Source organism: Peromyscus leucopus, chromosome 7 (assembly GCF_004664715.2).
Source record: "Peromyscus leucopus breed LL Stock chromosome 7, UCI_PerLeu_2.1, whole genome shotgun sequence".
In the NCBI taxonomy this organism is placed as follows: Eukaryota; Metazoa; Chordata; class Mammalia; order Rodentia; family Cricetidae; genus Peromyscus; species Peromyscus leucopus.
This window is the reverse complement of record NC_051069.1, coordinates 91,660,726-91,688,647: the sequence shown is the minus strand read 5'-3', so window position 1 is coordinate 91,688,647 and position 27,922 is coordinate 91,660,726. Positions and strand designations below refer to the sequence as shown.

Sequence of the window (27,922 nt, the reverse complement as noted above, 5' to 3'; positions counted from 1 at the left end):
AAAATTCCGGCAGCTGCTTTATTCTCCCCTGGGAGCTCGAACCCAGGGCTGTGCACAAGCTAAGCAAGCACTCTGTCTCTAAATTACATTCTTGGCATAGCATCTGGTTCTGGGGGGAATAGGTCTTAACCAATATGGAGGTCACCACTCCCCACCTCCTTTTTGAGGTAGGGCAGTGGTTCTCAACCTTCCTAACACTGCTGCCACCCTTAATACAGTTCCTCATGTTCTGGTGACCCCCCAACCATAAAATTATTTTCATCGCTACTTCATAACTGTAATTTTGCTACTGTTATGACTCATAATGTCAATGCCCGTGTTTTCCTATGGTCTCAGGTGACCCCTGTGAAAGGGTCGGTCAACTCCCAAGGGGCCTCGACCCACAGGTTGAGAACCACTGGGGTAGACTCTCATGTCACTTGGGCTGGTCTCTAATTTACAATGTCGGCAAAGATGACCTTGAACTGCTGATCCTCCTGCTTCTACCCTCAAGTACTGGGTTTATAGGAGACACCACCACACCGAGCAGGGCACCTTCTGTTTACAAAGCAATTGGCCCTGTAGGGCTGACCCTAGCGCTTGGAGGAGGGGACCACAAACTTCCTTTCCTCATCTAGGAAACTGAGGCTCCTGAGGTCAGGCACCACCCAAGGACGCCCAGGGAGTGAGGATGCCGAGACTTTGAAGATGACAGGGAGTTTCCAGGATCAAGTTTCTCCTTCTCTGATTTCCAAGTAAGCAGATGGGAACTCGGGAGGGAGTACAGGGAGGCAGGCAGGAGGTGGGTGGGCAGGCGAACTCTTGAGTGAGGTATATTTTCTTTTTTCTCCTTTGGTAGAATGAGGCAAAGGAGAAGCACTCTCTATAAAAGCCTGAGAGGTGCTCAGGTGTCAGCTGCAACTGGACGCCTCCCTGGTCCCCACCCTGGTCAGTGTGTTCCTCCCAACCTGCGCACTGGGTCTCTAGCCTCATGCAGTTTTCTCATTTTCAGCCTTTCCCACAGCTTTCGCTTCAATTTGCTTCTGGAACTTGCCTCAGTTTCCAACTTAACTGTTTGTACATCCGCTGATTCCTCCTCTTTCTCCTCAGTTCCTTTAAGATTGAAAAGCAAGTGACTCTGTATGCCCAGCCCGTCTTTAACCTGAGGCTCAGCCTTTTGCCAGTTCTGCCAACCTGGGCTATGATTTAATTTCCCAGGAACTGAATGGAGGTAACAGGACCTGTGTCTCACGGGTGCTGGGGACCTGAGTGGGGTCACCTAACAAGGAACTCCTCCTGGAACCAGGAACCCCTGCTGTTAGTGTACTCTGTGGTCTTGTGTTGCTGTTGAGACCCCCAGGGCCAGGAGAAGGAGGGGAGACTGTAAGTGAGAGGAGACAGGATGTAACATCAAAGGGAGGGTGGGGGAGCATCAGTCAGAGGCTCGGAGGCGCCACTCACCGAAGAACCATCATGTAGAGCGGGTTGTGGGAGACGCAGGCGATGAGCGCCACGAAGGAGATGAGGAAGGTAGACGCGAGCAGGAAGTGAGCACAGGACACAGGGCACGACCCTGTCTTTGCTGATGCAGATCCTCCGATCACACAGCTGCAGTTCAAATAGCTCTTGAGGAAGAACAGGAGGAAGGTATGTCAGGACTACACCTCCACACGTTTCACACATCCACATAGGCTCTTGCCACAGACTCCCACGAGTATGAACCTCTAGATGCCCAAGATCCCAACCACCAGGCAAAGTACCCTCATCGAGGAGCCTGGGGCCTGGGAGAGCTGTCCTCTGGGCCCAGCCAGCTGCTGTGGTTGTTACAGGAGAAGATATATGCAGGGAGCCGAGGAAACAAGGATGGAGTTGTATAAACCCTCTGCAGCACTTCCCACTGAGGAGGTGTCCTTTGGCCTAGGAGGGGACCCCATAGGAGGCCCCTGCCTTGTCATAATTCCATATGGCTCAATACCATTGGACAACTCATTGGTGGCCACTGCTCATCTGGTCATCTTTACCTTCCCCTTCCAGGGGCTGATGGGCTAGCCTGTGATGACGTCGGCGTTGGAGCTGTAATGGAGTTGTGTGAACTAGTGCGCTAGGATGCTTCCCTCTTCAGACATGGGGCCTATGTTCCCGCTCCACTTTGGCTCTCAAGCTCAGAAGTTTATAATACACAACATCGGCTGTTACCTCCCTCAGTCTGGACTTTAAACCATCAAGACTTTTTCCCCTTATAATTTATTATTTTTTTCCTTGCTATCATGGTAATGGATTTTATCTTGATATGCTTGTGCTGTTATTGGAAGCCTGTCAAGATTATTTCTGGAAGTAGATGAGTCAGAGGTAAGTAAATAAAGATAAGAAAACCACAGAAGCCACTACTCTTCCAGTTGGAAGGTAAATTAAGGGACCATCTTGTCTCATCTCCTCACCCTTCTCTGCTTGAGAGCCATGTGCCTTTGTCCACAGAGGCTGCTGGGGAAAGCAGCCTTGTCCTGTCTCCTTGGAAGAGGTGGTAAGTGGAAGCTAGCCTGGCCTGCAGCCTCCGCACAAGTGCATTCTTCCTACTGGGGCATCCTGTGGTAATGGCGCAGACTTCCCATTGCTCTCACTGGGGGAAGAAGATCATCTACCCCCTGAGCCTGGCTTGCCCAGCCCTGCTCAGCCCTGGGCCTGGCCCTGGCCCTGGCCCCCACCCGGTCTCCACTCTGCTCCTGTGGTGCACCCAACGCCTGGGCTTTGTACCTGCTCTTCCGTGACCTGCAGTGGGATTCAGGTTTCCATAGGTTGCCTCTGCTCTTGCTCAGGTATAAATCATCTTAAGAAGTCCCCCAGGCACTCTCTGTGCTGCTCAGTGTCTTCCCCTTGCACCCCAGCATTTATCTTTATCTTATGCATTTATTGGACTGAATGTAAACCGTGAGAACGGGCCTTGGTGCCATAGGCTCACCAGCTCATCCTCAGCGTGGTGACTGCACTCAGTGTGCGCTGTGTGCTGACTAACAGATGACCGGAGGAGTCATTTGCCCTTGGCTGAACCCAGAAGGCTCAGGGCCATTGTCCTCACAGATTGATGCATGAGGCCCTTGTAGGTTGCCCAAGAAGGAGACCCATGGCCTTGAACACCAGTTGAGGCAGAGCTTCGACTGCTAATTCCAGATTTGCTCTTAAATAGCTTTGTGACTTCAGGCCGGCTCTGTGGCACCCCTGGGAGCTGAGGGGTTGAAGCAAAGGCCCTCGACCGTTGCTCCCAGCACTGACCTTTCAGGTCCACGTCACAGGGTCTCTCTGCTCCCAGCCCATGTGACCCTGTAACATGACCTGAACCCAGAACCTAGAAGTGTCCCCCCTCCCCCGGGAGCCATCAGTATCAATCACAAGTCTCCACTGAGGGCGAACACTACGACTTGTTTCCATTGTTTTGACAAATCCCCAAGAATGAACTTGTTGGTCACGGGCCAATCTTTAATTGACTTTGGGCTGCAGGCATCTGGTCATGACCCTGGGGCAGGGACGGTGGAGAGAGGGTGGAGGAGGCTAGGATGCTGATACTGAGTTCCAGAGCCAAGGGACAGTTTTGGAGATTGCACACCGAGCCCCCAAGCTCCATGTGGCTGTCTGCCCCTGTGACTCCCTCGTCCTTACCGGTTGCTTGGAAGCTGCTGAGCTCATGTTGATGCTGCTGCAGCCCGCGTGGCAAGGGGAGAGGTACTCGACTCCATTGTCTCCGCAGACTGGGTGGAAGACGGAATCCGGGCACAAGCAATCCCTGCGGCAGGCGGGAGGCTGCGGATGTATAGAACTTGATGTGCTGCCAGCGAAACAGGAAGCGAGGAATCAAACAAAGCAAGACCAAGAAACAGCCCTACACTCCAGCCCAGCACGAGTTCCTGGCCTGGCTGATGTGCCTGCATGTCTCTGTTTGTCTTGGGCCAGTGCCACCCAAGGATCTGAACTGAGGTCCATGGGAGCCGGTTGCGAATCTGCCACTGTTTGGAAATCATGGCTCTCTCCATTTATCCTGACACTTGGAGCCCAAAGCCACCAGTTGGGAAGGTCTAGCCAGCAAACCCCAATGCCACTGTCAGAGTCAAAATGACCAACGGATTGAGATGCCCATGACAGAAATGGTGGCTGCCATGATAATGTAATTTGTGGTACTTGTCTTCTGTCATCTTCCAGCTAGGTTCTGGCTAAAGGCTGGGACCTTTGGAGGCATCTGAGCCTCTCATTGGCTGCTCATCTCTTGAGTCAATATGGACTTGCTGATCTGAGTCTCCCTATTCCCCTCCCCATCCTGGCCAGAACATCATCTAAGTGGATTTCAATGGCTGATCTTACTGATCTTCCTTGGAGAAGTTGTGACAGACCACAGCTGAGTAGTGCATTGATGAAACTATGCTAGTGACTGGTAGTGTTTATGAGACATCACGACGGAGGGGCTCTTCATGTACAGTTGCCTCAGTATACCTAGAACCAATTATGCTTCTTATGCGGATGAGAACGCTATAGCTTAGGCAATGTCCCCATGGCAGCAAGGAACATCATACCCAGAACTCAAGCCAAGCAGACAGCAGAGCTGGGACCGAACTCCCAGTGAAAGCCACCCAAAGGCCCCAAAGCTTTCAGGCTCTCTGGATCCACAGCCAGCCTGCAGAACAGCAGTGAGTTCCCCACGCTAAGCAATGTTTTCTTACTTTGTTACCCCTCCTCCCCCTGTCAAATACAGAGATCATCTCAAACTATTCTTTTGGCTTTTGCCTGATGCGACTGCTGTATTTGGAGATGTACCTCTCTGTGACAAAGAGAATATACAGGGGCTAAAAGGTTCTGAGTCTCCAGATCTTGCAAATTCCTTGGACTGAGTCCTCAAGAAAGAGTTGCCAGGTGGTCACTGGAGCCAGGGGTCGGGGGGTGGGGGAGGGGGTGGGGCGGGCATGTTCCTTGCTCACAGGGTTGTACTGCCCTTTCTGAAGATGAAGTTTGACTCTAAAGGTATGTTTCACACTGCTTTATACGAACAGACCGGCAGTTTGACCTACCCTTTGCCTTCCCGGCCCCACTTCCATTGTGCATCTCAAAACTTTTCTAAGTCTTCTCTTTCTTTGACAACTCAGCAAGGCTCTGATTCTAGCTGGCCCAGAGCTGGCACTAACCACAGCTCATTTCCTGGTTCCTAGGGCTCAGGCTCATTCAGAAACTAAACCGATCAGTTTCTGATGCTTCTTACAAAATAGAACCTTCACCCTGACTGCTGGCTGGTCTCATAATGGAGCAAACTTTCTGAGACCTGATTTTCTGTGTTTTCGTGTAAGAGATCAGAGCCAAGTGAACAGGACAGAGGAGGTAAAAGAGGCAGAGAAGGAAGAATACCCGGTAGCTGGGTTCAAGCTGTGGTTCCAAGGGGTGTCTCTGCGTCCCTTAGTTCATTACCTGGGGGGGTAGACCTCAGCCACAGCTGGGGTGGAGCATCCCATAAAGAAGAGAGGGGCGCAGAGGATTATGGAGATGGTCATGATGGTGGCAGCCACTCGGGGGATGGTTTGCAGAGAGAAAACGAACCGTTTCATGAGGATTCCTCCAAACAGCATCCCCAAGGCCGCAGCAGGAAGGTTTACAGCACCTAGGTGAGGAGGAGAAGGGCTGGATGCACAGCTTGGGAGCCTCGAACTGTACCACCAGCAAGCGTGGCTTCATGAAGGGACATTGGGTATACTCCATTATACCGGACTCCTGAGTATTATTACTATTGAGTGTTGACTGGGTACATCCTGAGAATTCACTAGAGGGGGTTGATTTGTGCCATCAAAGAATAAAGAAGCAGCTGGGCGGTGGTGGCGCACGCCTTTAATCCCAGCACTCAGGAGGCAGAGGCAGGCGGATCTCTGTGAGTTCGAGGCCAGCCTGGGCTACCAAGCGAGTTCCAGGAAAAAGGCGCAAAGCTACACAGAGAAACCCTGTCTCGAAAAACAAAAAAAAAAAAAAAAAAAAAAAAAAAAAAAAAGAATAAAGAAGCAGTCAGCTTTTGATACTTAGAATCCCAGCACTTGGGAAGTGCCGGCAGGAGGATCAGGAGTTCAAGGCCATTCTCACCTACTTAGCGAGTTTGGGATGAGCCTGGGCTACTCTAGGCCTTGTCTCAAAGAAACAACATTGAAAAGAAGATGAGAACAACAGGGATAGGGAAGTAGTTCGTTCTCGGGTGGTAACCCCTGGTCTGAGACTGAAGAGGAGAGAAATGATGTCATAGCCAAAGCCTACACCACAGTGCAGAGAGTACAGGGAGCCATCCTCACATCTCACGTCAAATCTACGTGTGTGGTCAAGTTCACCTAGGGACTGGGCCCAGTCATTCACCTAGGCACTTGGTGGAACCTCTGTGGGTGGTTCTTAGCACCTACTTGAAGAAGTATGAGCACCCCACCCCCATAGGTTCTGGGTTCATTAATCTGGGTGGGGGCGAGCATCGGCAATGCCATTGTGTAAAGAAGCCTCACGTGTCAGGGAGCCGAGACTCAAGTTCCTGGACAAGGAAACCCCTTAAGAGGCGTTTTGTATGTCTCAAGTTCCCTCTCTCTGCTGTTGTCCCCGATAAGGTCATTTGGGAGGCTCTCAGATTCCCACCCTCTTGATGGGAAGGAAAGCAGCCCCCAGCCTCCACCCACTCCTGAATAGAAGAATAGGAGCCTCCGAAACCTGCCAAAAACATTCTAGATTGCCAACCAGGAAAAATGTCCTTAAAATTCTTTCTCTTGGGCAAGCCTCCTGTCTCCTGTCTGTATCCGGTCTGGCCCCGGGCTATCCCTGGATGGATTGGACGGTGCCCAGCTCCTCCCTAGGGGAGTACCACCCAGGCCTTGCAGCGGCACCCTCTGACACACCAATGAGAAAGTTGGCATAGGCTGCTGAGGCCCCATACTGCTTCTCCAGGAATTTGTTGAGGAACGTAGAGAGGCCGGCGATGACAGAGGAGAAGGTACACTGAGTCAGGACCACCAGGATGAAGAGTGGGTTCATCAGCAGCCTCAGGAAGATGCGGGGGAACCCTACAGATAGATGACTGTCAGGGAACAGGCCTTGGTAAGAGCATCCATCCCCAGCCTCCCAGAGCCTTGCCACTACCCTGACTCATCCCTTAGGCAAGCTTCCTGTCACCCTCAGGGCAGCCTTAGAGTCGTCCAGACTCGCAGCAGTCAGCCCAGGGGCATGCAGTCCTGGGATTCCCACTCACTACGCTTGGGGTCTAACAAAGATGCTGCGGGTGGTAGGTAAGGAGAACCAGGGCTCACACTGGGCAAGGTCTCTCCTCCCACGACTACCACCTTTACAGGAAGTGAAAAGGAGACAGTGGGGGCGGGGGCTTGGCGTGGTGACTAGCTCTGCCTGAGCTAGGGTCTACTGGTCCCTGTAAGGAACCAGTCACCAGGATCATTGGCAGAAGCCCTCTGGAGTGAGGGGGCACCTGAGAGGCGAGGCAGTCCCAGATCCCAGATCTTGTTGTTTCTGGTCGCCCTTTACCCTGAACCTGGCCTCCTGCCACCCGGAACCAGCCCACCCATGGCTGCTGGGGCCGTCAGTTACGTTTAATGAAATCCAACAGGGAGCCTCTTGACTTGTCTTCTTCCTCCATCTTCATTGTTTCATCTGTGACACCAGACCTCTGAGGGCAGCAGACACGGCGATGTTAGTGGCCCGTCCCCGAGCCCTTGACTCCCTGGACTCAGCGGCTCAAGGATCACATGCAGGTATGGGAGGGCACCTTGAGGATGCACTCTTGAAGCAAACACCACCTGTGTTTTAATGAGCCTGGTGCCTTGGCCGGAGACCAGAGTTAATCCGTGCCAACGCCTCCCACAGTACCTATGGGCATGTTATTGCATCTGACTTTCCCATGACTGATGCCAAAAGCATCATCCTGGATCCTACCCCTTGTCTATATGTCATGACTACACTGTGTTCCGTATGCAGATTCCTGGGATGGCTACTTCTAGGATAACAGGGTTCTCCAATGTCTGTTCTTTTCAGTTCTCCCTTTCTGTGTCCTCCCTGAGGTCCCTGCTTTCTCCTCAGTCCAAAGGTGAGTCCTGCTCCAGGCTCTGTCCTAACCGTTACCCATGCCTTCTGGACATATTACCTCAGTCCCCTTGCCAGTCTCTAACGTCAGCAGCTCCAGACAGAGGCCCCAGCCCTCTCTGAGCCACTGCATAGACACAGGCCCGGGCTTTGCCGTTAGCATTCTTTGGTGCTCCCATTAACTGAGCACCTGTTCAGCTCTGGGCAACATGCCCATCATTCCCCATGCATTACCTCCTTCCTCACAACTTCCTTCCCAGGCAGATTCTCTAATTACCGCCCCCCCCCAGAACTTTACGAGAGAGGAAGCTTAGAAATAAAGCAACTTGTCTAAGATCATTCAGCTAGTTTATGAGTGGAAGTCTTCAAACTCAGATCTGTCCAACTGAGCCTATCACAATATGTAATAGCCTTTAAAATGCTTCCCTGGGATAAGCTCCAGGCCTCTACTCATGCCCGCTTTCGGACAGTGGGGCCCATTTCTGTCTCCAATCCCGGACACAAGCATGAACTCCAACCGGATTCACAGCCAAGTCTTTGCATCACCCCTCTAAGAACAATCAGCCTGCCCTTTGCCCCGTCTCTCTGGTGGCCATTGTCCTGGCCCTCAGCTGGATTTTCCATCTTTCTCTTGAGCCTCTCAGATCTCTAATTTCCATTCCCTCATGAACCCCAACCTCAGCCAACCGCCATATTGTCACTAGGTGTCCGGGGAGTCACCACGGTGTCTGGAACTCACAGGAGAAAACGTTAAGCATTTCAGCCCCACATAAAGGGCCTTACTCAGCCTCCTTTTCATTGCTTCCCATTCTCAACTTCCTAGATCCTTTCCCCAGCAGATACAACCTTGCTCAGAACATGCTGCACCCAGCCATCCTTGCACCATGCCCTCACGCCTCAGCCTCCCCTTCTCAGCCAGGCTTTCCGGCTCAAAACTTAGGAAGCTCTACTAAATGTAGAAGTCAACTGTGCCTCACCACTGGCTCAGCTTGTGTGTGTGTGTGTGTGTGTGTGTGTGTGTGTGTGTGTGTGTCCACGTGGAAGCCAGAGAACAACCTTGAATGTCATCCTTCAGGCACCATCCATCTTGATTTTGTCTTTTTAAGAGAAGGTCGCTAAGAGGCCTGGAGCTCCCCATGTAGGCTGGCTGGTAAGCCCCAGGGAATCCTCCCATTTCTCCGCTGCAATTGCACAGCACCATGCTTGGCTTTTTTAGAAAGTGAGGCTGTGGGGAAAAAGCTGGGGTCTTCATGTTTGCATGGTAAGCATGTTATGGACTGAGTCATCCCCCCCCACCCCCGCCCCCATTCCTTGTTACTGTTTCATAGCTCTTTACCCCAGCCTAGGTGAACTCAGAGGTTTCTAACGTCTGGTCTCTGAGACGACAGCTTGATAAGAGGATACCGAGGGATACCTCCTCTCTGTCTCTGAGCAGCCCTGTGTCCTGAGACTTGTCATCATTTCACTCAGTTTTCTGAAGCCGCTATGGCTTCCCAACTGTTTATTTTCAACCCGGGTCCTTTGCTTAAGCTTCTATATCGACAGAGTCCTGGGCTCTGGGAAACTTACCTCTGCTCCTCTGGGCATTGCTTGAGGGAAGAAAAAAAAAGGCAGAGAAGTAACAACTAAGAAGCCTGAAGAAATGAGCAGGCCCAGCCACCAGGCTCCGATCCATCGGGGGTCTCCTGGGCTCAAGTTCACTGTAGCTGAAAAGAAACCAAAGGATGAAAATGTCTGTTGGTTGAATGCATGGCATCTTCTGACTAGAAAGGGACAGTCAGTTCAAGGGAGTATTTCACTGACTTTCTTCCCGTAATGGTGACAAGACACTCCATGACGTAGGACCCTGGTCACCACACTCCCTCTCCAGACCTTTCTGATCTTCCCAGAGCACCCAGGCCACGGCACAGAAAGCCAAACACTAGAAAACTCCCAGACTCCATTCCCCTCTCACTGTGTTTCTTCTCTACCTGTTGGCAGGAAAAATGGTGAAATGACCTGGTCTCCAAGGGCTGATATGGTTCATGCATGTCACCTCCATCACCCTACTGTCTCCTCTAGCATGCCTGTGGCGTAAGAGTTATGCACATCTGACCTCTCTAACCAATCAGGAAACCAAATCCCTAGTCCGTTAGCCAATTTCAAACCTGTCTTCCTGGTACCCTAACCTGTACTCCTAACCACTGAGCTCCATTACACCCTACTTTTGAGGATCCCTAAGAAGGGCAGGCCCATGATTCTTAGGAGCCCGAGAATATAGGTTATCAACAGGTGGTTGCCTGGCCTCCAAAAGAGAAATATTCCCCTAAAAATCTGCACTGCGCCCCATCTAGAAGCCTCCATTGTGTTCTTTGACATCAAACATGGACACGGAATCTTTCTTTTCTGGAAGAAAGTGGCAGAATGGTTTCCAGTTACTCAGTGACAGGCACCCCCGGGCATTGTCCTACATGGGACAGGAGCTCCATTGCTGGTCTCTTTAGGCAGCCAAGAGGGAGGAGCTAAATCAGAAGCACCAGTCAAAAGGGTAATAAGAGTGAGTGTCCTCTGCATACCCACCAGTGTCCACTCTGCCGAAGTCCACGAAGATCCTCAGCATGACTGAGCCCAGCAGGTACCCAAAAGCCGGTCCAAACACAGCGATCGCAAACAGGATGGCTGGGAATTGAAGCGAGGGACAATGGGTTGAGGGGCATTGAGAATGTTCAGCAACCCCAGTCTCCCAAACTGAGGGAGACTCCTGAGGTATCACCCACTGCCCCCTGGGAATCATAAGCCCTTGCCGCTGACACTTTCTGAAGCCCACGCCCGTAACATTTCCCGCAGATAAGGGCCAGATGCCAAGGCTGGCAGAACCGAGCCTGCTGCTCCTCTCCACCTGCCAGAGAGATCTCCTGGCCGGGAATGAACCTGCCTCCACCGTATCTTTAAAAAATGCCGGTCCAGGGTGTGTTTGTGTGTGAAGCTTCCCATGCACGGTGCTGGCGGCTCTGGCAGGTGAAGGTGGAGTCGCAGGCGCAGTTTGTGACTTGAGGCCCCGAGGAAGCTCAATGTGGCTTTTTCTAAGAGAAGGAATCAGGCACCAGTTGGCCATCTGCTACCTGCTTCACACATGACAACCTGTCCACAGCTCAGAGAAGTAATGTACCACCCAGCAGGAGCCTGGGGAACTGGGTGACTTGTGGAGGATCAACCGAGTGTCTAACTCATGGCCCAGAGGCCACATGGTCTCCTGGATAGTTATGAATGTGGCCCACTACAAATTATAAACTTACTCAAAACATTGTGTGTCGTGTTGTTGTTGCATTTAGAGAATGCAATTGCATGGTTCTCTTGTGTTAACTTGGTAGAACACAATGTCATGTTGTGATGTCACAGGCTCAAAACAGGGCTAAATATTAGCTCCCATAATCCTAAAGCACATGGTACACACAAAGAATCCTGGTTCTGTCCTCCAGATGAGAGCCTAGAGCTCTGGGTTAACCACTTGAGGCCCATACATGTGGAAGGAAGCGGTTGGCATTCACCACGGGTCCACCGTCTTGTTGGCCAAGAGGATCAGGCCCCATTTCGGCCCCAAGAGCTTCTGCAGGTGCCACATCAGCCCCTCCCCCCCCCCAGATCCCTACCCTTCACAACCCTCCTAAAGCTCAAGACTCACAGATATACAGAGGTGAGTTGGTGGGCTCTGCAAAGTCATCCACGTAGGAGATCCCAAATGGCTGAATGGGCACTGTCCCGATGCCGGCCAGCAGCTGAGCAATCACCATCAGTCCCCACATGCTGCTGGTCTCCTTTTGGGTATCTGGCACGGTGCTATGGCACTTACTGGGGGGCAGGTCCGGCAAATGCTTTTGACAGAGGTCGGTCTGAAGGCGGCTGCTGTTTCCTGCAATGAGCATGCCCACTAGTCACCACCACCCTGGTCTCCGGCTTTCACCATCCAATCCTGCCATTGTCCTGTCCCCTCTCCATACCCCAGCGGAAGGGAAGGAGGGCCAGGGAGTAGGGAAATAGGACATGGTCCTTGAAGAGTGTTCCTCTGCCTGACTGGCAGGAGGAACTACAGAGACTGATGTGCGAGCCAGGTGGACCTTGGCCCCTGCAGCAGGAGCAGCTCTGCCCAGGATGGGGAAGGGGTACCCATTCCCCCTCCTCTACTACTGCTGGCAGAGGGCTGCAAATGGTGGGTCCATGCTGCAGTCCTGGAGGAAAGCATCACCCAGCTGGAAGAAGGGATGCACAGTCAAAACCCAGAGTTCTCCTCAGCAGAAGACCATGTCACTGCCAGCCTTGGCTCTGGTCTTCCCTGGGTCTTGACCCCCTACTCCTTCACTTCTAAATGATCCCAGCACCCCATCCCATTGAAGGACTTGCTGCCAAAGATATTCAGTGCCCTGGCCACACCTGGGCAACTCCCCAGAATCATAGACTCTTTAATGCTTCTTGGCCTTTTGGCTAGGACCAAGTGAAGAATCACAGACTCAGAAAACAAGGGGATTTGGAGACCCTCTCATATTACAGATTGGGGAGCTAGGCTGCACCTGGAAACCCTTTTTGGAGGGCTCCAGTCATCCCAGCATGGCCTTTGGACGCCATGGGTCCTGCGGCCTGGACCTTGCCAGGCTTGGCGGCTGCTTCCATGCCTCTGTTTTCAATTTGGCCCACACTAAACAATCAACGTTGTCAGCATTCCAAGGCCTTGAGGGGTTTAAGGGATCTTTTCCAGATTCCTTTTCTTTCGGCCTCATGCTGGCCAATGGAAATCACTGACGTCACCATTCCCGCTCTGTGGGGTTTTCACTAACACTAATGGAATCAGGAATCCATTTTATTCCTACTTATGATGTTTCTAGAGGTGCAGCCCTGAGCTAGGGGGCCCCAGAGTCCCCTGAAGAGGAAAAATGAGGGCCACGGACTAGATGGTAGGGCTGGGACAGGGGCTGTGCCTTCTCGGCTGCTCTTTCCCCCTTCCACCCAGGCCTAACCCCATCATAGCCTGTTCTCAGTGCTGGGGTCTGTACAAGACCCATATGCAAACTTCCAGTAAAGGGGATCTCTCTTTGGTCACTGGGGTCTGACTCAGAGGAAACAGACAGGACCAAGGCCAGGTATTATGGGATCAAGTAGTATGTGAAGCTATGTATGGCAGTGCTCATCTGTAATCTCAGTACTCAAGGAGCTGAGGCAGAAGATTACCAGTTTAGAGGACAGCCTGGTCCACATAATGTGCAAGCCTCTCAGCAAACCAAAATATCACTACAACTACTAACTAATGCTCGTGGGTGGTGTAGGATGTAGACGACTTTGACCTAGACAGGGGCCCATTATCTGTGCCCATTATCTATTCAAGAATGGTTTAAAGGTCATCTGAAGGCAAATGATAATACCAGGAAGGAGGTATAAAGACTTGTCCCCTGTGCCCAGCTCAGCCACTGAAGGTCCGTGCCTGGCTCTGAGAAGCCACCCACCCTCTAAATGGCAGGGTGGGTGATGCCTGCCTATTGTAAAGCACCTGCACTGAGATTCACTTTCTCTTTAGTCTCTCAGTCATCTGGCTGGTGACCATAAGAGGGCCCTCTTCATGCAGGTGACAGAGGGACACAGACATGGTCCTTAACGTCCTTCAACTTCACCATCTCTCCCGGGTTGCTAAAAAGGCAACCACAGTATCGCCTCACCAAACCAGAACCAGAAAGAGCTATCACTCAACACCCCACAGGACGGCCATCATCAAAAAGCCAGACAACAAGTATTGGTGAGGATACAGGGACAGAGAGACCTGGTGCACTGCTGGTGAAGCATGCAAAACGGTGCAGCCACCCTGCAAAACAGGCTCAAAAACAGAATGCCCAACGGATGGATCCAGCAAGTCCGCAATCGTCAGAGTAAGTAGAAGCAGGGGCTCGAAGTGATCTCTAGGCTCCCATATGTATGGCACCTTTGTTGGTGAAAACCAAGAAGTAGAACCAACCTGGCAAATAAGTCAACTCTGGCACATAGTGTAGAATATTGTTCCGTCTAAAAAGGAAGCGGATTCTGATGTAAGCGAATAGTGATGAGCCCTGAGGAGACTGGTGCTAAGTGAAAGAAGCCGGACATGAAGTGGCAGGTCCGTCTGACTCCGTTGATAGGAGACTTCTAAAGTCGTCAAATTCATAAACGCAGAGAGTGGAACGAGGTTTGCCAGGGGCTGGGGGAGAAGGCAATGAAGCCTGTCCAGTGGATCCAGATAAGAATGCTCTGGAGGTGGATGGCTGTGATGGCCACACTTAGCACCACCATCACCTGACAGTGCTAGAATGGCAAGTTTCATGCTACGTATTTCACCACAATTGAAAAAAAAAACAAAAAACGCTATTGACAGGCATGCACCAGGAGAGAGGGCAAAGGGTACAGGGTACGGGAAGACAGGAAGTGCAGAGTTTGGTGGTAGTAGTGGAGTGGGGCTTGGAAAAGTTCCCCCAAGAAAGGGGCCTCTCGACCAAGAAGAAGGCACAGTGGGAAGCCGGGGTGTAGCTCAGCACTCGGAAGTGGGTGATCCAGGACACCCACTGTTTGCTGAGGCCAATATGCAGTGCAGCTCCCGCAGGCAGGCAGGCAGGGTAGCATGCCTTGGGAACGGGCCTGGATTGCACCCTGAGGAAAGGCCCAGACAGGTAGAGACCTTGACAGGGCAATGCAATAAAGGTGCGGGGCGGATTAAGGCCTGTGCTCCAAAAGCCCTGCTGGAAGGGTAGGAAGTCCCTCAGCCAGAACCTCCAAGGGCTCAAACAGGGGAGGCCCCTGCTGTGTGATACGAGGGTCGGGGCTTGCAAGGGCTCCATGGTTGTGTGGGTGTGAAAGCATGTACAAGGTCTGACTGTAGCAGGAGAACCAAGGGACTTGAAGGTGGGGATGTGTGAGGGGACTTGAGGAACTCCCTGGGGGAAACAACAGGCCAGAAAATAAGAGTTTATTCTAAGCCCTACTTCCTGATTTTGTCCATCCTCGTTATTTGGCTAGACTCACATTTATGAGAACATTGTTGCTGCCTTTGGCTGGCAAAAGCATTTTTCTTGTGAGACATTTAATGGCCATCAAAGATCGTAAAAACGTTGACTGCCTTATTAAGTCTTCATGTGGCATATTGCGTGGTACGCCGAAGCCACAAAAATCCCCACGAAGCTTCACATAATGAAGTGTCCAGCAGCCAAAAATCTCTGGGGATTGTTTCACTATTACTAAGTTTAAAAATGTCAGTGTGCGGGTCAGAAATCTCTTTTATTCAAAGCATGCATGAAAGAAGAAAAATAATCAATTGGCCCCAACTCCATCCAAGTCTCCAAATTCTCTGTGGCTTAATTCTGTTTCCCACATTGATTCAAGAGGTCCTTGGAGAACATGCTTTTCCTGATGCCAGTCCTGAATGGGGCCCAAGCCTATTTCAGAGCCAGCTCTGACACTTGTGGAAAGGGACAGTAGTTAGAGTTGAGGGGATGGCACGCTTTGTAAAGTGCTTGACTTCATAAACCTGAGGACCTGAATTTGATCTCCAGAACCCATATGAAAAGCCCAGCATGATGGCACACGCTTGCAATGCCAGTGTTGGAGACATGGGGATCACTGGCCATCTAGCCTAGTCTCATTGGCAAGCCCAGCTCTGGGTGAGAGACTATGTCTCAGGTGGATCCTTATGCAGGATCTTAGGAACAAGCCAAGGACTTCCTTGTAGTAGGTGGCCCTGGCTATCACAGTCTGGATGGGAATAGGACCTTTTAAAATTTTAGACCATTAAACTCTTCTCTTTGAAAATCATTGGCATGGGGGGAGGGGAGGGCATCCTGGAGGGTAACTGCAGAGGCAGGAAGAGGTGAAGAACAGGCCTTGGAGAATGACTGAGTGTGTCACAGGGAGGTTGGTCTTCTGGGCTGCGGTCTCCCACTTCCTTCCTAGGGCAGAGTTCTCAGCCTTTTCCAGGGGCTCAAGCCCACATAAGGGATCAACTAGTAGCTCACCATTTCTCAGGTCACATACCTAGGGATGTTCAGAGCCTTCCCTGGCTGGTCACTGTGACTTAGGAGACAGCTCAGTAAGTAAAGTGATGGCCACGCAAGCATGCGGACCTGAGTTCAGATCTCAGCACCCACGAAGAAAGTTAGGAGTGGCAGCATGCCCCTGTGGTCCCAGCGCTGAGGACACAGAGACAGACAGGCCCGTCCCTGGAACTCACTGGCCAACAGCCTAGTCAAATAGGTGAGCTCCGTGTTCACTGAAAGATGCTGTCTCCAAAGAAACAGTTGAGAGTGATTGAGAGAACGTACAGCATTGACTTCTGGCCTCCACACAAGTGGATTGATGTGCACGTGTACACATATGCACACATGAACACATATACAATCACATCCATACACATCTACCCTGCACACAAATTTTAAACATTTGTATAGGTTTATTTATTTTATGTGTATGAGTGTTCTGCCTGCATGTATGAACATTATTAACCTTTTGTGTGCCTGGTACCCCTTGGGGGTCAGAAGAAGGCATTGACTTCCCTGAAACTGGAGTTGTGGATGGTTCCAAGTCACCTTGTAGGTGCTGGGAACTGATCCTGGATCCTCTGTAAGAACAAGTCCTCTTAACCACTGAGCCATCCCTTCAGTCCCACAATTTTTTTTCCCCTGAGGCAGGATCTCAGTATGTAACTGAACTCACTATGTAGACTGGGATAGTGTCAAACTTACAGAAATCTGCCTACCTCTGCCTCCTCAGTGCAGGGATTAAAGGCATGTGTCACTATATCTACTCCCCCACAAAATTTTAAAAATAATAAAAGTTCCATAATAAGACCAGAGAAATGGCGTCCCTTTGCACCCAGTACAACACTTCTCCTCTGGAATCCATCTGTCTACCCAAGGCTGTCTGCCTTCATACTGCGGGGGTCCTGGGGAGGGAGGAGAGCCTGAATTAACAGGGTGTTAGCCTATTTCCTGTCTTCTGCAAAGTAAACCCTGGAAAGGTGGAAGCTCTTCAGAGCACATTCTTTAATCCTGGTAGGACATTGGAGGCTGGCTTCCATCAAATTTCACAGGACTGTGCAATGCTATCGAAAACAGGCTGGCCTCATCCCTCCTGAGCTTACCCCAGCCACACCCTGGCAGCACGTGAGCCAACCTCCTGATTCATCCTGAAATTTTTAATCTGCAGAATTCCAGTTCTGATTTCTGGATCCCTCTGCGGTTTTGCAATATAGGAGATTTTGTGTCAGGAAGTCAACTTTCCTAGGATGTGACCCAGGGACCCAGGAAGAGATGGAGCAGGGGTGGAGCAGGGATGGAGCAGAGGTGAAGCAGTGATGGGGCAGAAGTGGAGCAGGGATGGAGCAGGGGTGGAGCAGGGGGAAGCAGGGGTGCAGCAGAGGTGGAGCAAAGGTGAAGCAAGGGTGAAGCAGGGGTGAAGCATGGATGGAGCAGAGTGGAGCAGGGATGGAGCAGGGGTGGAGCAGGGGAAGCAGGGGTGCAGCAGGGTGGAGCAAAGGTGAAGCGGGGGGAGGGGTGAAGCAGGAGTGAAGCAGGGGTGGAGCAAGGGTGAAGCAGGGGTGGAGCAGGGGTGGAGCAGGGGTGAAGCAGGGGTGGAGCAGGGGTGAAGCAGGGGTGGAGCAGGAGTGAAGCAGGGGTGAAGCAGGGGTGAGCAGGGGTGAAGCAGGGGTGGAGCAGGGGTGAAGCAGGGGTGGAGCAGGGATGGAGTAGGGGTGGAGCAGAGGTGAAGCAGGGGTGGAGCAGGAGTGAAGCAGGGGTGGAGCAAGGGTGAAGCAGGGGTGAAGCAGGGGTAAAGCAGGGGTGAAGCAGGGGTGAAGCAGGGATGGAGCAAGGATGGATGTTTCCAACATAAAGAAATGATAAGTGGCTGAGATGATGAAGATTGGTCAGTCATTCTGATCTGACCCAGACACATGCTGAACTATCACATAGTGTGTAAGTGCATGTAATTACTATGTGTTATTACAAATAAAACATATTTTAATATTCTTTGAGAACTTTATACAATATATTTTTATTGTATTCCTTCTCGTTCCACTTCTCATTTCTTTACAACTTTGTGCTCTCTTTAGTGACGAAACTTTATTTTATAAAACATTATTCTATAAAAAGCAATTATACATCATAATCTGGGACATACATGTCCTCCAATAACACTACTTTTCATTCAGAATGATGAGTCACTTCGAGGAACTCAAATGGATAAGGGGAAAGCCAACTGACAAGCAATGGTACTCAGGTTTTTAAAACTCAGGGACAGGACCCAGTAAGAGAGACAAGACCAGTGGTGTTTTCCACCAACAGCAGAGAAATCACAGGGCAAATGTGTGTGCCTGGAGGGGTTTACATCTGCACAGGGAAGGAGTGGGCTGGAGATGGGGCTTGCATGCGCGCGCGTGCGTGCGTGTGTGTGTGTGTGTGTGTGTGTGTGTGTGTGTGTGCGCGTGGTGTTGGGCATGTGTGTATGCATGCATGTGGGGGTGTCTGTGGGAGTGGTGTGTGTGTGTGTATGTGTGTGTGTGTGTGTGTGTGTGCTGGTGTTGGGCATGTGTGTATGCATGCATGTCGGGGTGTTGTGGGAGTGGTGTGGTGTGTGTATGTGGTGGGTGTGTGTGGGGGGGGTGTGTGATGCTGTGGGGGGTGTGTGGGGTGGTGTGTGTGTGTATGTGTGTGTGTGTGTGTGTGTGTGTGTGTGTGCTGGTGTTGGGCATGTGTGTATGCATGCATGTGGGGGTGTCTGTGGGAGTAGTGGGGGGGGTGCGAGTGCACTGAGACTGGAACCCACACTGCCTCCCTTATCCTAGAAGGGGCCTGGGAAAATGCTACTTGTCCTGGGCATGAGGTTTGCCATGTGCAGGACTTCACAAAGTCACAGCCACCCTGGCTGGCCTGGGACTCCCCTCTCCTACTTCCTCATTGCCCTTTGCCAGTGCTCAGGAGCTCACGCCTGCGCATCAGACCAGTTCCTTTAGTGGCTAGGGGAGAAAAAAGATGACAGCTGGCAGCCCTGGATTTAGTATTTCAGGAGATGGGCACCTCACTCACACCTTTCATTGGTTGTGAAGTAGAACTTATTGCTCCCAGATTTATCCCCTAGGCTGCCGGAGTGCTCTTTGAAGAAAACCAGAGCGGTTTGCAGAGCCAACAAGTCATTCATCCCTCCTCCCCCACACACATTTTCTTTGTTAGTGAGGCTCCTAAGCCAGCAGAAGCCATGGCGGGGCATGACTAGACTGGAGGCAGCCTGCTGACAAAGTCTGTCGTTGTATCTGCTAGGCAAGATGGGGACCCCTATCTGGGGAGTCCTCAGGGGGAACCAGCTTCCTGCATACCCGAGGTAGAAGGGCTGTGTGTCTGCCACTCTGTGCTCTGTCCTCAGGGACACAACTGGCAAGTCCAAGAATGACAGGAAGGCTGCAGAGCCAGGAGAATGGCTGATAAGACATTCTGAAGGCTGAACATTAGAAAATCGGATGCAAGGATAAAAAGAAGGGTTCCAACCAAGGAGAGTGAATCTCATGGGGAAAGAACACAAGGATTGGCTTCAGCTAGACAGCAAATAGGAAGGCAAGGCCTGGCGTGAGAAACAGATCTGCAGGATTGCGGTCCTGGCGATTTTGATCATAAGCTCCCAACTTAAGCCTGTTTTAGGACCCTCAGGTCCAGAGTGAAATTACTCTGTCTTTTTCCCAGGGAGACCCTGAAGACTTGCAGCCTTATTTTCTCAGGTGGAGTGAAGATTCTGGAGCTGAAGAGATCGAGGCTCAGCCCAGCTTTGGATGGCTTTCCTGCCGCTGGGGACTAATCGACTTGGTCTGGATGATTCTCAGAAGCAGACTAGAACCCATGGAAGGTAGTACTGAGAGATATGAGAGATATAAGGGCAAGAGTCACTTGGAAGAGAAAGGCCTGTCCTCATGTCCATGGCTGACCACCTCAAGGCAGCTTGGGGGAATTCACACCTTGGGAGTTCAGCTCTAAGGGAAAGGGTAGCCCTAGGCAAGAAGAACCATCTAATGTAGGGCTTGGAAAAAGAAACTACTAACTAGGCCAAGATTTGACCCCTACTGTGTCTGTGCCAAGGAGTGTTACAGCACACACCTAGACACTTTTGTCTCTACTGCCCATGGAAACTCTGGTGCCCCAGTAACATTGCTGAACAGTTTCACAGAGACTCAAGGATTGGCAGGCCCAAAATATTTTCAACCGGTTGCTTGAATAAAAATGTCTGCCCATGACTTAACATGGTTTTCAAACACTGCAGTCACTAAGACTTTCTGCAATCAAAGCTTCTGGAGACACAAACCAGATATGAAGGGTAGGTTTCTGGGGGTAGAGGGGTCCCCTACGCATCCTCACTCTACTCTAGGCTAGGAAGAAGACAGGAAGGTGATATCTGGAACATTCCAGGATACCAAAAAGCCTTAGCTGACTGCTAAGTCCTGGTATGTGGGTCAGTTGTCTGCTGGGCTATTTTTCTTTTTTGAATGCGTGAGTGCCCATCTTCTCTGATTATAGACATCACAAGCTTGGAGCTCTTAAAAGTCCCCTGGTCGTGGGAGAAAGAAGGTACCCCATGGACCTCCCTCTCCCAGGGGACACTGCCTGGGGCATCCATGGCAAGGCTTTGGCTACAGGAGGTGTTTGGGCACAGTCAACAGCCTCAGTCTCACCAAGTCCAGCAAGAGAAGCAGAAAGCGCCTTCCTGCCCCCCTAGGTCCTTCAGGAGCCTGCTACCTCCTACAGTGACGGCTAATGGTTTCTTCAAACCACATTCCATAGTGTGACAGGGACTGTTCCCTAGGAGACGCAAAGCCACGAGCATAGTAGGAAGCCTTTCTTATCTACAGGAGCCTTCCCCCTGTCCTGGGTAGGACTGAGACAATCTACCAACCATCCAGGAAGAGTAAGCTGATGAAAGAGCAGGAAGGAGCTCGTCTCCAAGACACCTGCAGCAGGCCTGCCACCCGGCCTCATTGCCGAACAAGAAAAATGACTGCCCAGGCCCCAAGGGCTGAAAGGTGAAGAGGAGCCACACTCAGCCTCCTGCAGGAGGCCTAGGACAATGAGTCATTTAATTCACCTGACTTCGCCCACCAAAAGTAGATGCTCCAAGAACCAGACAGAGAGTGGACAGACGAGGTCGACGGCTGGTGCCCGGCTGGTACCTTGAGAGGAGCTGTCTATCAAGCCACTGCAGTGGAGACGTTTGCTCCACCAACCTTAGAGTCCTTGTTCTTTTCTGACCTCCCTTGACACTCAACACAGCAGCCAGGCGCGGTCTGTCATTTCTCCATGTTTATTTTTATCCTTCCCCACATCACGACTTTAAGAGGATCCACATCAAACCTCATTCCGTTTTCTTCTGCTCATCTTTTCAGGGCTATTTTTCTTTTAGTTGAATTAATAGCACTCATGTTTTGTGATATTTTCCCCACTTGTATTTGTTGGCTTATTTCCTTCCTTTCTCAGATTAAACAGGTTAAACAGTTCCAGCTAGCCAGGCTGTGCAACTTTCACCCTAACTACCCACCCACTCATCCTAGCACACACTTCCACCCATCCTGCTTCCCCTCAAATGCATGCTCACCCCCCACATCCCCACCCACACACTTCCTCCTACATATGTGTTCTCCACTTCACTCCACTTCCTCCTTGCCCTATACCCCCACCTCCTCACAATCCCCCCATCTCCTTACCTTCACCCCTGCACCCCCACACTTCTACCTCCAGTATCCATCTCCACATACACCAGCCTCCTCTCCTCTCCATGCCCAGCTGCCTCCCTACCTCATTTGACTTCCTGCACGTAGAGATGCTCTGCCTTACACACACCTATGTGCCACGGGCACACTCAGGCTGCCTGCACACCATGTACCCCGCATGTCCCCCACGGCTTCTGGCATCTCCATTTCGCGCCACAGCTGGCTGTTTATCACCTGAGCTCATGTTCCAGAGCCATTCTCTCTGTGGCCTGGCCCTGTGTGGCTTACAGGTGTAGGAGATGGATTGGCTCTGGAGGTTGAGAGCCGCATAAGGACGTATTGAAGTCACTCCGGATCCCAAGGCTCTGCTCTCCGTGCTTTCCTGTTACCCACCTTCCGAGGGACACCATTGAGAGCACAGGATAGGGACCAGAAGCTTCAGAGGTAAAGGGCTAGGAAGGGCTTCTTCCCTTTCTTTTCTTAATTGCTCCAAAAATACAACTTCCTCTCCTCCTTTCCTGCTTAGCCTCTGGGAAGCTTCCTGCCCAGGCGACCATTGTCTGCCAGGCTGACTTCCACTGGACTACACTGACTCTTTCACAGGTTATACCTCGTCCCTCAAAAACACTGGTTTCCAAAGCCCCTTCTCCTCTCTCCGGGGAGAACTGGTCTCGCGCTGGCTTGTTTCCCGCCTGCAAAAGCCTCACTGCACCTTCTAGACGTGGGCTTGGATGGAGGCTTTGGCTGGGTAGCTAGTCTCCAAAGGCGCCAAGGCACATTTCCGGACCCCACTGACATTTAGAAAATCTAAACATCCATAAATGTCTGCATGGACTTTTTAAAATAGGCAATTAGTTGTTAAAGGTCTTCGTGACTTCCCACAATGTTCAGCCTTTCTTCAGTTTTTTTTTCCCTCTGAAAATCATAGTTCCTCTTCATTTCCCATGGTCATTTCTGGAGCGGCTTTGTTCCAAGGGGAGAAGAGATGGGCAAATACTCATGAAGAGAAGATTGGGGGCTGATGCTGATCAATAACAGATCCCAAATGGGACAGCAAGGCAAACAAATGGAAATTTCCCCATGAGCCACACTCTTTGTATCTATACATTTATTATATCATTCCACTTTAATTTGATTCTGAGAGCACACTGAGTGAGAAGGTATTATTGCTCCCATTTTACAGGTAAGGATACTGAGGTTTAGAAAGGAAGAGTACCCCCTCCAAGAAGAGATGGCAAGTGAGCGGCTGAGACGGCATTTGTGTCCAAGTCCATGCCCCATCTATGAACATGAGGCTGTGGGAGGAGGTTCTGGCAACTAGTCAGAACAGTAGCTCATGCTCTCACTGGAGGGACCCTATGCTCACACGAGGATGTAATGGAGGCCTAGGGTGAGGACAAGCGCTCACCTGCAGGTTCTCCCAAGCTACCCAGCCCACAGCAAAGAGCTTGTCAAGGGACACCGTGCGCATTCTCACGGGGGGTTCTGAGCGGCTCCCCGTTTCCCCACTACCACATGAGCAAGAGCCACCACTTTACCATGCCTGCCTATGGCAGCCACTGGGCTAAAGTGAGAGCCTCTCCAGCCACCATAGCTCAATGGGAGAGGTGCTTCTCTTTAAACCATCCTGAGGTACGGAGACTCAAAGCAGGAACAAAATGGCCCAAGGACTGCCTGGCTCCAGAAGACAGTTCAGATGCACCATTTGGGTGTCACATCTAATAAAATATGCCCCCCATGACCTTGCATAATTCAAAGTTCCTGTAGGAATACATTTGAAGTAGAGTCGTGACATCAACCTTTTCCAATGAAATGGCACTTGATGAATATTTATCTGAACATATCAACATGGCACACTTCCACACTGCATCTGCACCTAGTACACAGCCCAACTAAAGGCCACAGATGTGACTCCTAGGCTGAGGTCCTCCTCATCTTATTGTCTGGCACCAGAAAGATGCCCCGAAGGTGGCATCCCTGAACATTTCCAGCTGTTGCTTGAATCCCAATCAAAGCCAGTGCCGCTCTGTTGTCGCAATCAGGATTTGTACAAACAGGACGGGCAGCAACAACAGTCCGTTCTCCCAGCCTGTGCACGCTGTGGCCCTGTCAGGCAAGCTGTGGTGATTTGGGCCAGGAAGAGTGGAGTTAAGACTGGGCTGGTGTTAACTCCCTGTGATCTGGGGGCTTTGTGGTAAAGCCTGACTCAATCTAAATAGCCATCCCTAATAAGGAGCGAAGTGAGGTCCTCTCTAACCTCCCTCTCATGGCTACACTGTGCAAAGCAAATGCCATGGGCTGTGGGCCCAGGCCGCGGGGAGCCGACCAGCTTGACTGAGTAGGCCATGGCGTGTGGTGTCTGGCAAAATGCCCTCCCTTCAGCCTGGCCCCAGCGCTCGAGGCTCCCTTGCTGATCTCATTAGCCTGGTCTTCATGCATCAGAAAGGTCAAGTCCTGATTCTCCATCAGAGCTGGTCTCCAAGGCCTCGTCTAGAAGATGAGGGAGAAAGGACAGGGCAGAACCATGGGCTTGGGTTTGCCCTCGTCCTTGGCTCAGACTTTAAACAGTCCAGGGCTACGACACACACCTATAAGAATGACTAGAGCACCCAGAGGAAAGAGTGAGTCCCAGAACCTTGCAGACACTTCACCAGTAGACCTCCCCGTTCCTAATCCTCCCCACTCTCACCCCACCCCCATTCAAACCAACCATCTGTCTCCTGCACAGGCCTCCCAAACCCAGAGAGGAATTTCCTCTGCCGTTCTAAGTGACTCACCTCTGGAGCTTAGTCTGCTTTTAGAAGAGCCAGATTCAAGCAAACACGAATCAGTTAACTTGCTCAGCACGTTCCTGGGTGGCTCACTCATCCTCCACCACTGACGTACAGCTCTATGGCAGTGAACTAAGGATGAGCATTTGCAGACTGGGCCCCCTCAATGCTGCTCATCATGAAGCCACCACCACACCCTACTTCTCCTGAGACAAGGACGAACTCATCCCGAGCTAACTAGTTGACATAAAGCGACCTGCAAAGCAATGATGACCCCTGGGGTGCTGAGTCCACATGGGGATAGAAAACACTACACTACTGCAGGTCCATTCCCAATATGCCCACAGATAATTTACACACGGGAGAAAAAAAAAATCGCAGTGCAATCCACTCCACAGTCACATTATAGAACACACGGGAGGAGGATTCATGATGAGCATGCGCAAGCAGGAACAACAGAGGCGAAGGCGTCACATTCTTAAAGCTTGAGCTAGTGGGACAATATCAAAGAGACTGCATAAAATATATTTAAAATACTTGAAAACATCAAAGAAACATACAATAGACACACATACACACGCACACATATATCAGCTAAAAGCATTAAGAAATCATAAAACTAAGGGATGAGAAATTTGAAAACAAATCACAACTCCAAGAAATTAGCAAAATAGAGAGTAAATTTTACGGCTCACAGAATGGGAAGACATGCTTTAAGGAAGCCACTAAGGATAGGGTACAGAGGAACCGTGCACTGAAGACTCCAGGAGGTTAAGGGATGAGGGGTTCAGAAATGAAAGTGACTGACATGTATATTTATATAAAAGTTCCAGAGGAAAGGATGGAGAAAATCAGGAGCATTTTTGGCAGACAAATTTTAGAGTTAAATAAAAATTTTGCAAGGGGGGGGTGTGGGGGGAGATAAGGTCTTATCAAAAAAAAAAAATCCAAACAACTAAACTCCCTAACAGACACAGATTAACCCATATTCAAACATACTATGGTAGCAAAACAACAAAAGAGAAATGTTAAGCGCAACTACAGAGAATAAAACCAGGATGCCTAAATATAAGGGGTTGATAATTAGACAGATGGAGAAGGTCCATTGAGAAGTCTCAAAGACAAAGGTGTGTTGTCTTCAGAGTTCTGAGCAGGAATAACTATGAATTTAAAACAGTTTGTAGCTAAACTAATTCAAGAGTAAGTGTAAAATGAAGATCTTTTCTGACAGAGATTTTATCACCCAAGGGTTCATCAACGTAACTACTAAGGACATATCTCAGGAAAAGGGGGAATCGAAGCAAGAGAGCAGGTGAAAGGCCCCCAAGCATCGGTGAATGCAGAAACCCATAACCCTGGAGGTAAATACTGATAGGCAGTGAGCGCTGTAGGTAGGGTAAGGCAGGTGCGTCCACAGCACCGGGCGGCAATGGACAGTGGGCGTTAAGGAGTCCAGGGACTCTATTCTCCAGAAGAATAAAGACATTCATCAGCCTAGAGCTCGTTCAGTCATAAGTCAACACAAGGGTGATGGTGAGCCACACCGTTTAGGAGTTAGAGGATTAGCCAGACAGTGGTGGTGCACACCTTTAATCCCAACACTCAGGAGGCAGAGGCAGGCGGATCTCTGTGAGTTCAAGGTCAGCCTGGTCTACAGAGTGAGTTCCAGGACAGCCAGGGCTGCACAGAGAAACCCTGTGTTGAAAAACCAAAGAGTTAGAGGTTACACATAAGAAGCATGCCAACTGATCTATGAATTTAATGCAACCCCAATCAAAATTCCAGAAGAATATTTTTCTTTTGAATATAAACAACTAGATCTCAAAGTTTATATAGAAAAAAAGAACAAAACTAAACAAAACACTGATGAGGGGGAGCATGCAGTGTTGGCATAGGTGACCCACAGATCAATGGGCGGGAAAGGAAGTCCAGAGATGAACCCACAGACGTGGCCAACTTTCTTCTCCGAGCTGGCGGCAGAACTCGGGGGCTTGTGTATTTTGGGCAAGCTCTCTACCATTGAGCTGCATGCAGCCTTTGCCCAAGAGAATTAATCTGTTATAATGGTACAATGTATCTGTTAGAATTCTGGTATGATGAAAAGATGGTTTTTAATAACAATGTCAAAAAAAAAAAAAAAAAAAAAAAAAAAAAAAAAAAAAAAAAAAAAGAATTTTATAACAAATTGTGCTGGGAAAAAAATAACATTCATACACAAAAGGAAAAATGATTAACTCAAAACAGATCATACAACTACATGTAAGTACAAAAAAAAAAAATGGGAACACCCAGAGAACATGCACAGAAAATGTCCCTCTCCTGGGATGGGGAGAGGTCTTGAGTGCAGTACCAGAAAAATAAATAGTGGAAGAGAAAAAAAATAAGGAAAAATTGGATTTCATCAAAATTAAGACCCCTTTTTGTTCTGGAAGTGACATATATTCTGTTAGAAGAATATGCATGATGAGCTAGCACCTAGGAGGAAATATTTGTAAAGCTCACATCAACACAGAGCTTTCTAGAATGTGTATAAAATCGCAAACTCAGCAATTTAAAACAACAGTTTATAATTAGTTAATGGGTTGATGGGAAGAGAGGGACATTTTCTTCAATGGTAAGCCAATGGTCAAGCACCCACATTTTTACAGACAAATCCTCATTTACACTCCTGTAATCAACCCTGATGAAACTCTTTGGGGGCACACACACACTCACACACACTCACACTCACGCACCTCAACAAGAAAACAGAAGTGGGGACTAGTTGAGAAAAGGAAAAAGATTAGCAAGAGTGGGAGAAAAAATATGAATATGATCAAAATACATCATGTACATGTATGGAGATGTCACAATGAAACCTATTATCATGTATAATTAATATATGCCAATTAAAAGAATTCTAAAAATAAAATGTGAGAAAGAGTCACCTTTAACAGATTCTTCATTACTAGTGAATACCATGTTTAACCACATAAATTCTTGGTCTATTTCCTCCTGTCACAGGGCATCCCAATAAAAAACAGACGTTTGGGTCACAGAAAGAGCCCTTGCCTGATGAGGGTCAGAGGACAGGGCTCCCTCTTCTTCTCTCTCTCCTTAGCTACTTGGACCCTGAGAAGATGTCTGAATACCTTCAGGTGTCAAGACCTACTATGTAGCCATTTCCTCCCAATTGAAACACTCCCTTCCAGTTAGAATAGTGGTTCTCAACCTGTGGGCTACAACTCCTTTGGGAGTAGAATGACCCTTTCTCAGGGGTCGCCTAAAACCATCTGCATACTTACATTATGCTTAATAACAGTAGCAAAATTGCAGTTATGAAGTAGCAACAAAAATAATTTTGTGGTTGGGGGTCACCACAACATGAGGA

General features: G+C 50.0%; 1 protein-coding gene across 1 annotated transcript in view; it reads right to left on the bottom strand.

Moving 5' to 3' along the window:
• Nucleotides 1-27,922, bottom strand: part of Slco2a1 (solute carrier organic anion transporter family member 2A1) — an 81,004-nt gene that overhangs the window by 8,205 nt on the left and 44,877 nt on the right. Inside the window, exons 4-11 of the mRNA XM_028869925.2 lie at nt 11,720-11,947; nt 10,618-10,716; nt 9,628-9,764; nt 7,567-7,645; nt 6,867-7,031; nt 5,419-5,608; nt 3,631-3,796; nt 1,441-1,604 (exon numbers count right to left, since the gene is read on the bottom strand). Of these exons, the coding sequence (XP_028725758.1) occupies nt 1,441-1,604; nt 3,631-3,796; nt 5,419-5,608; nt 6,867-7,031; nt 7,567-7,645; nt 9,628-9,764; nt 10,618-10,716; nt 11,720-11,947 (1,228 nt within the window). The remainder of the gene's footprint in view (nt 1-1,440; nt 1,605-3,630; nt 3,797-5,418; nt 5,609-6,866; nt 7,032-7,566; nt 7,646-9,627; nt 9,765-10,617; nt 10,717-11,719; nt 11,948-27,922) is intronic.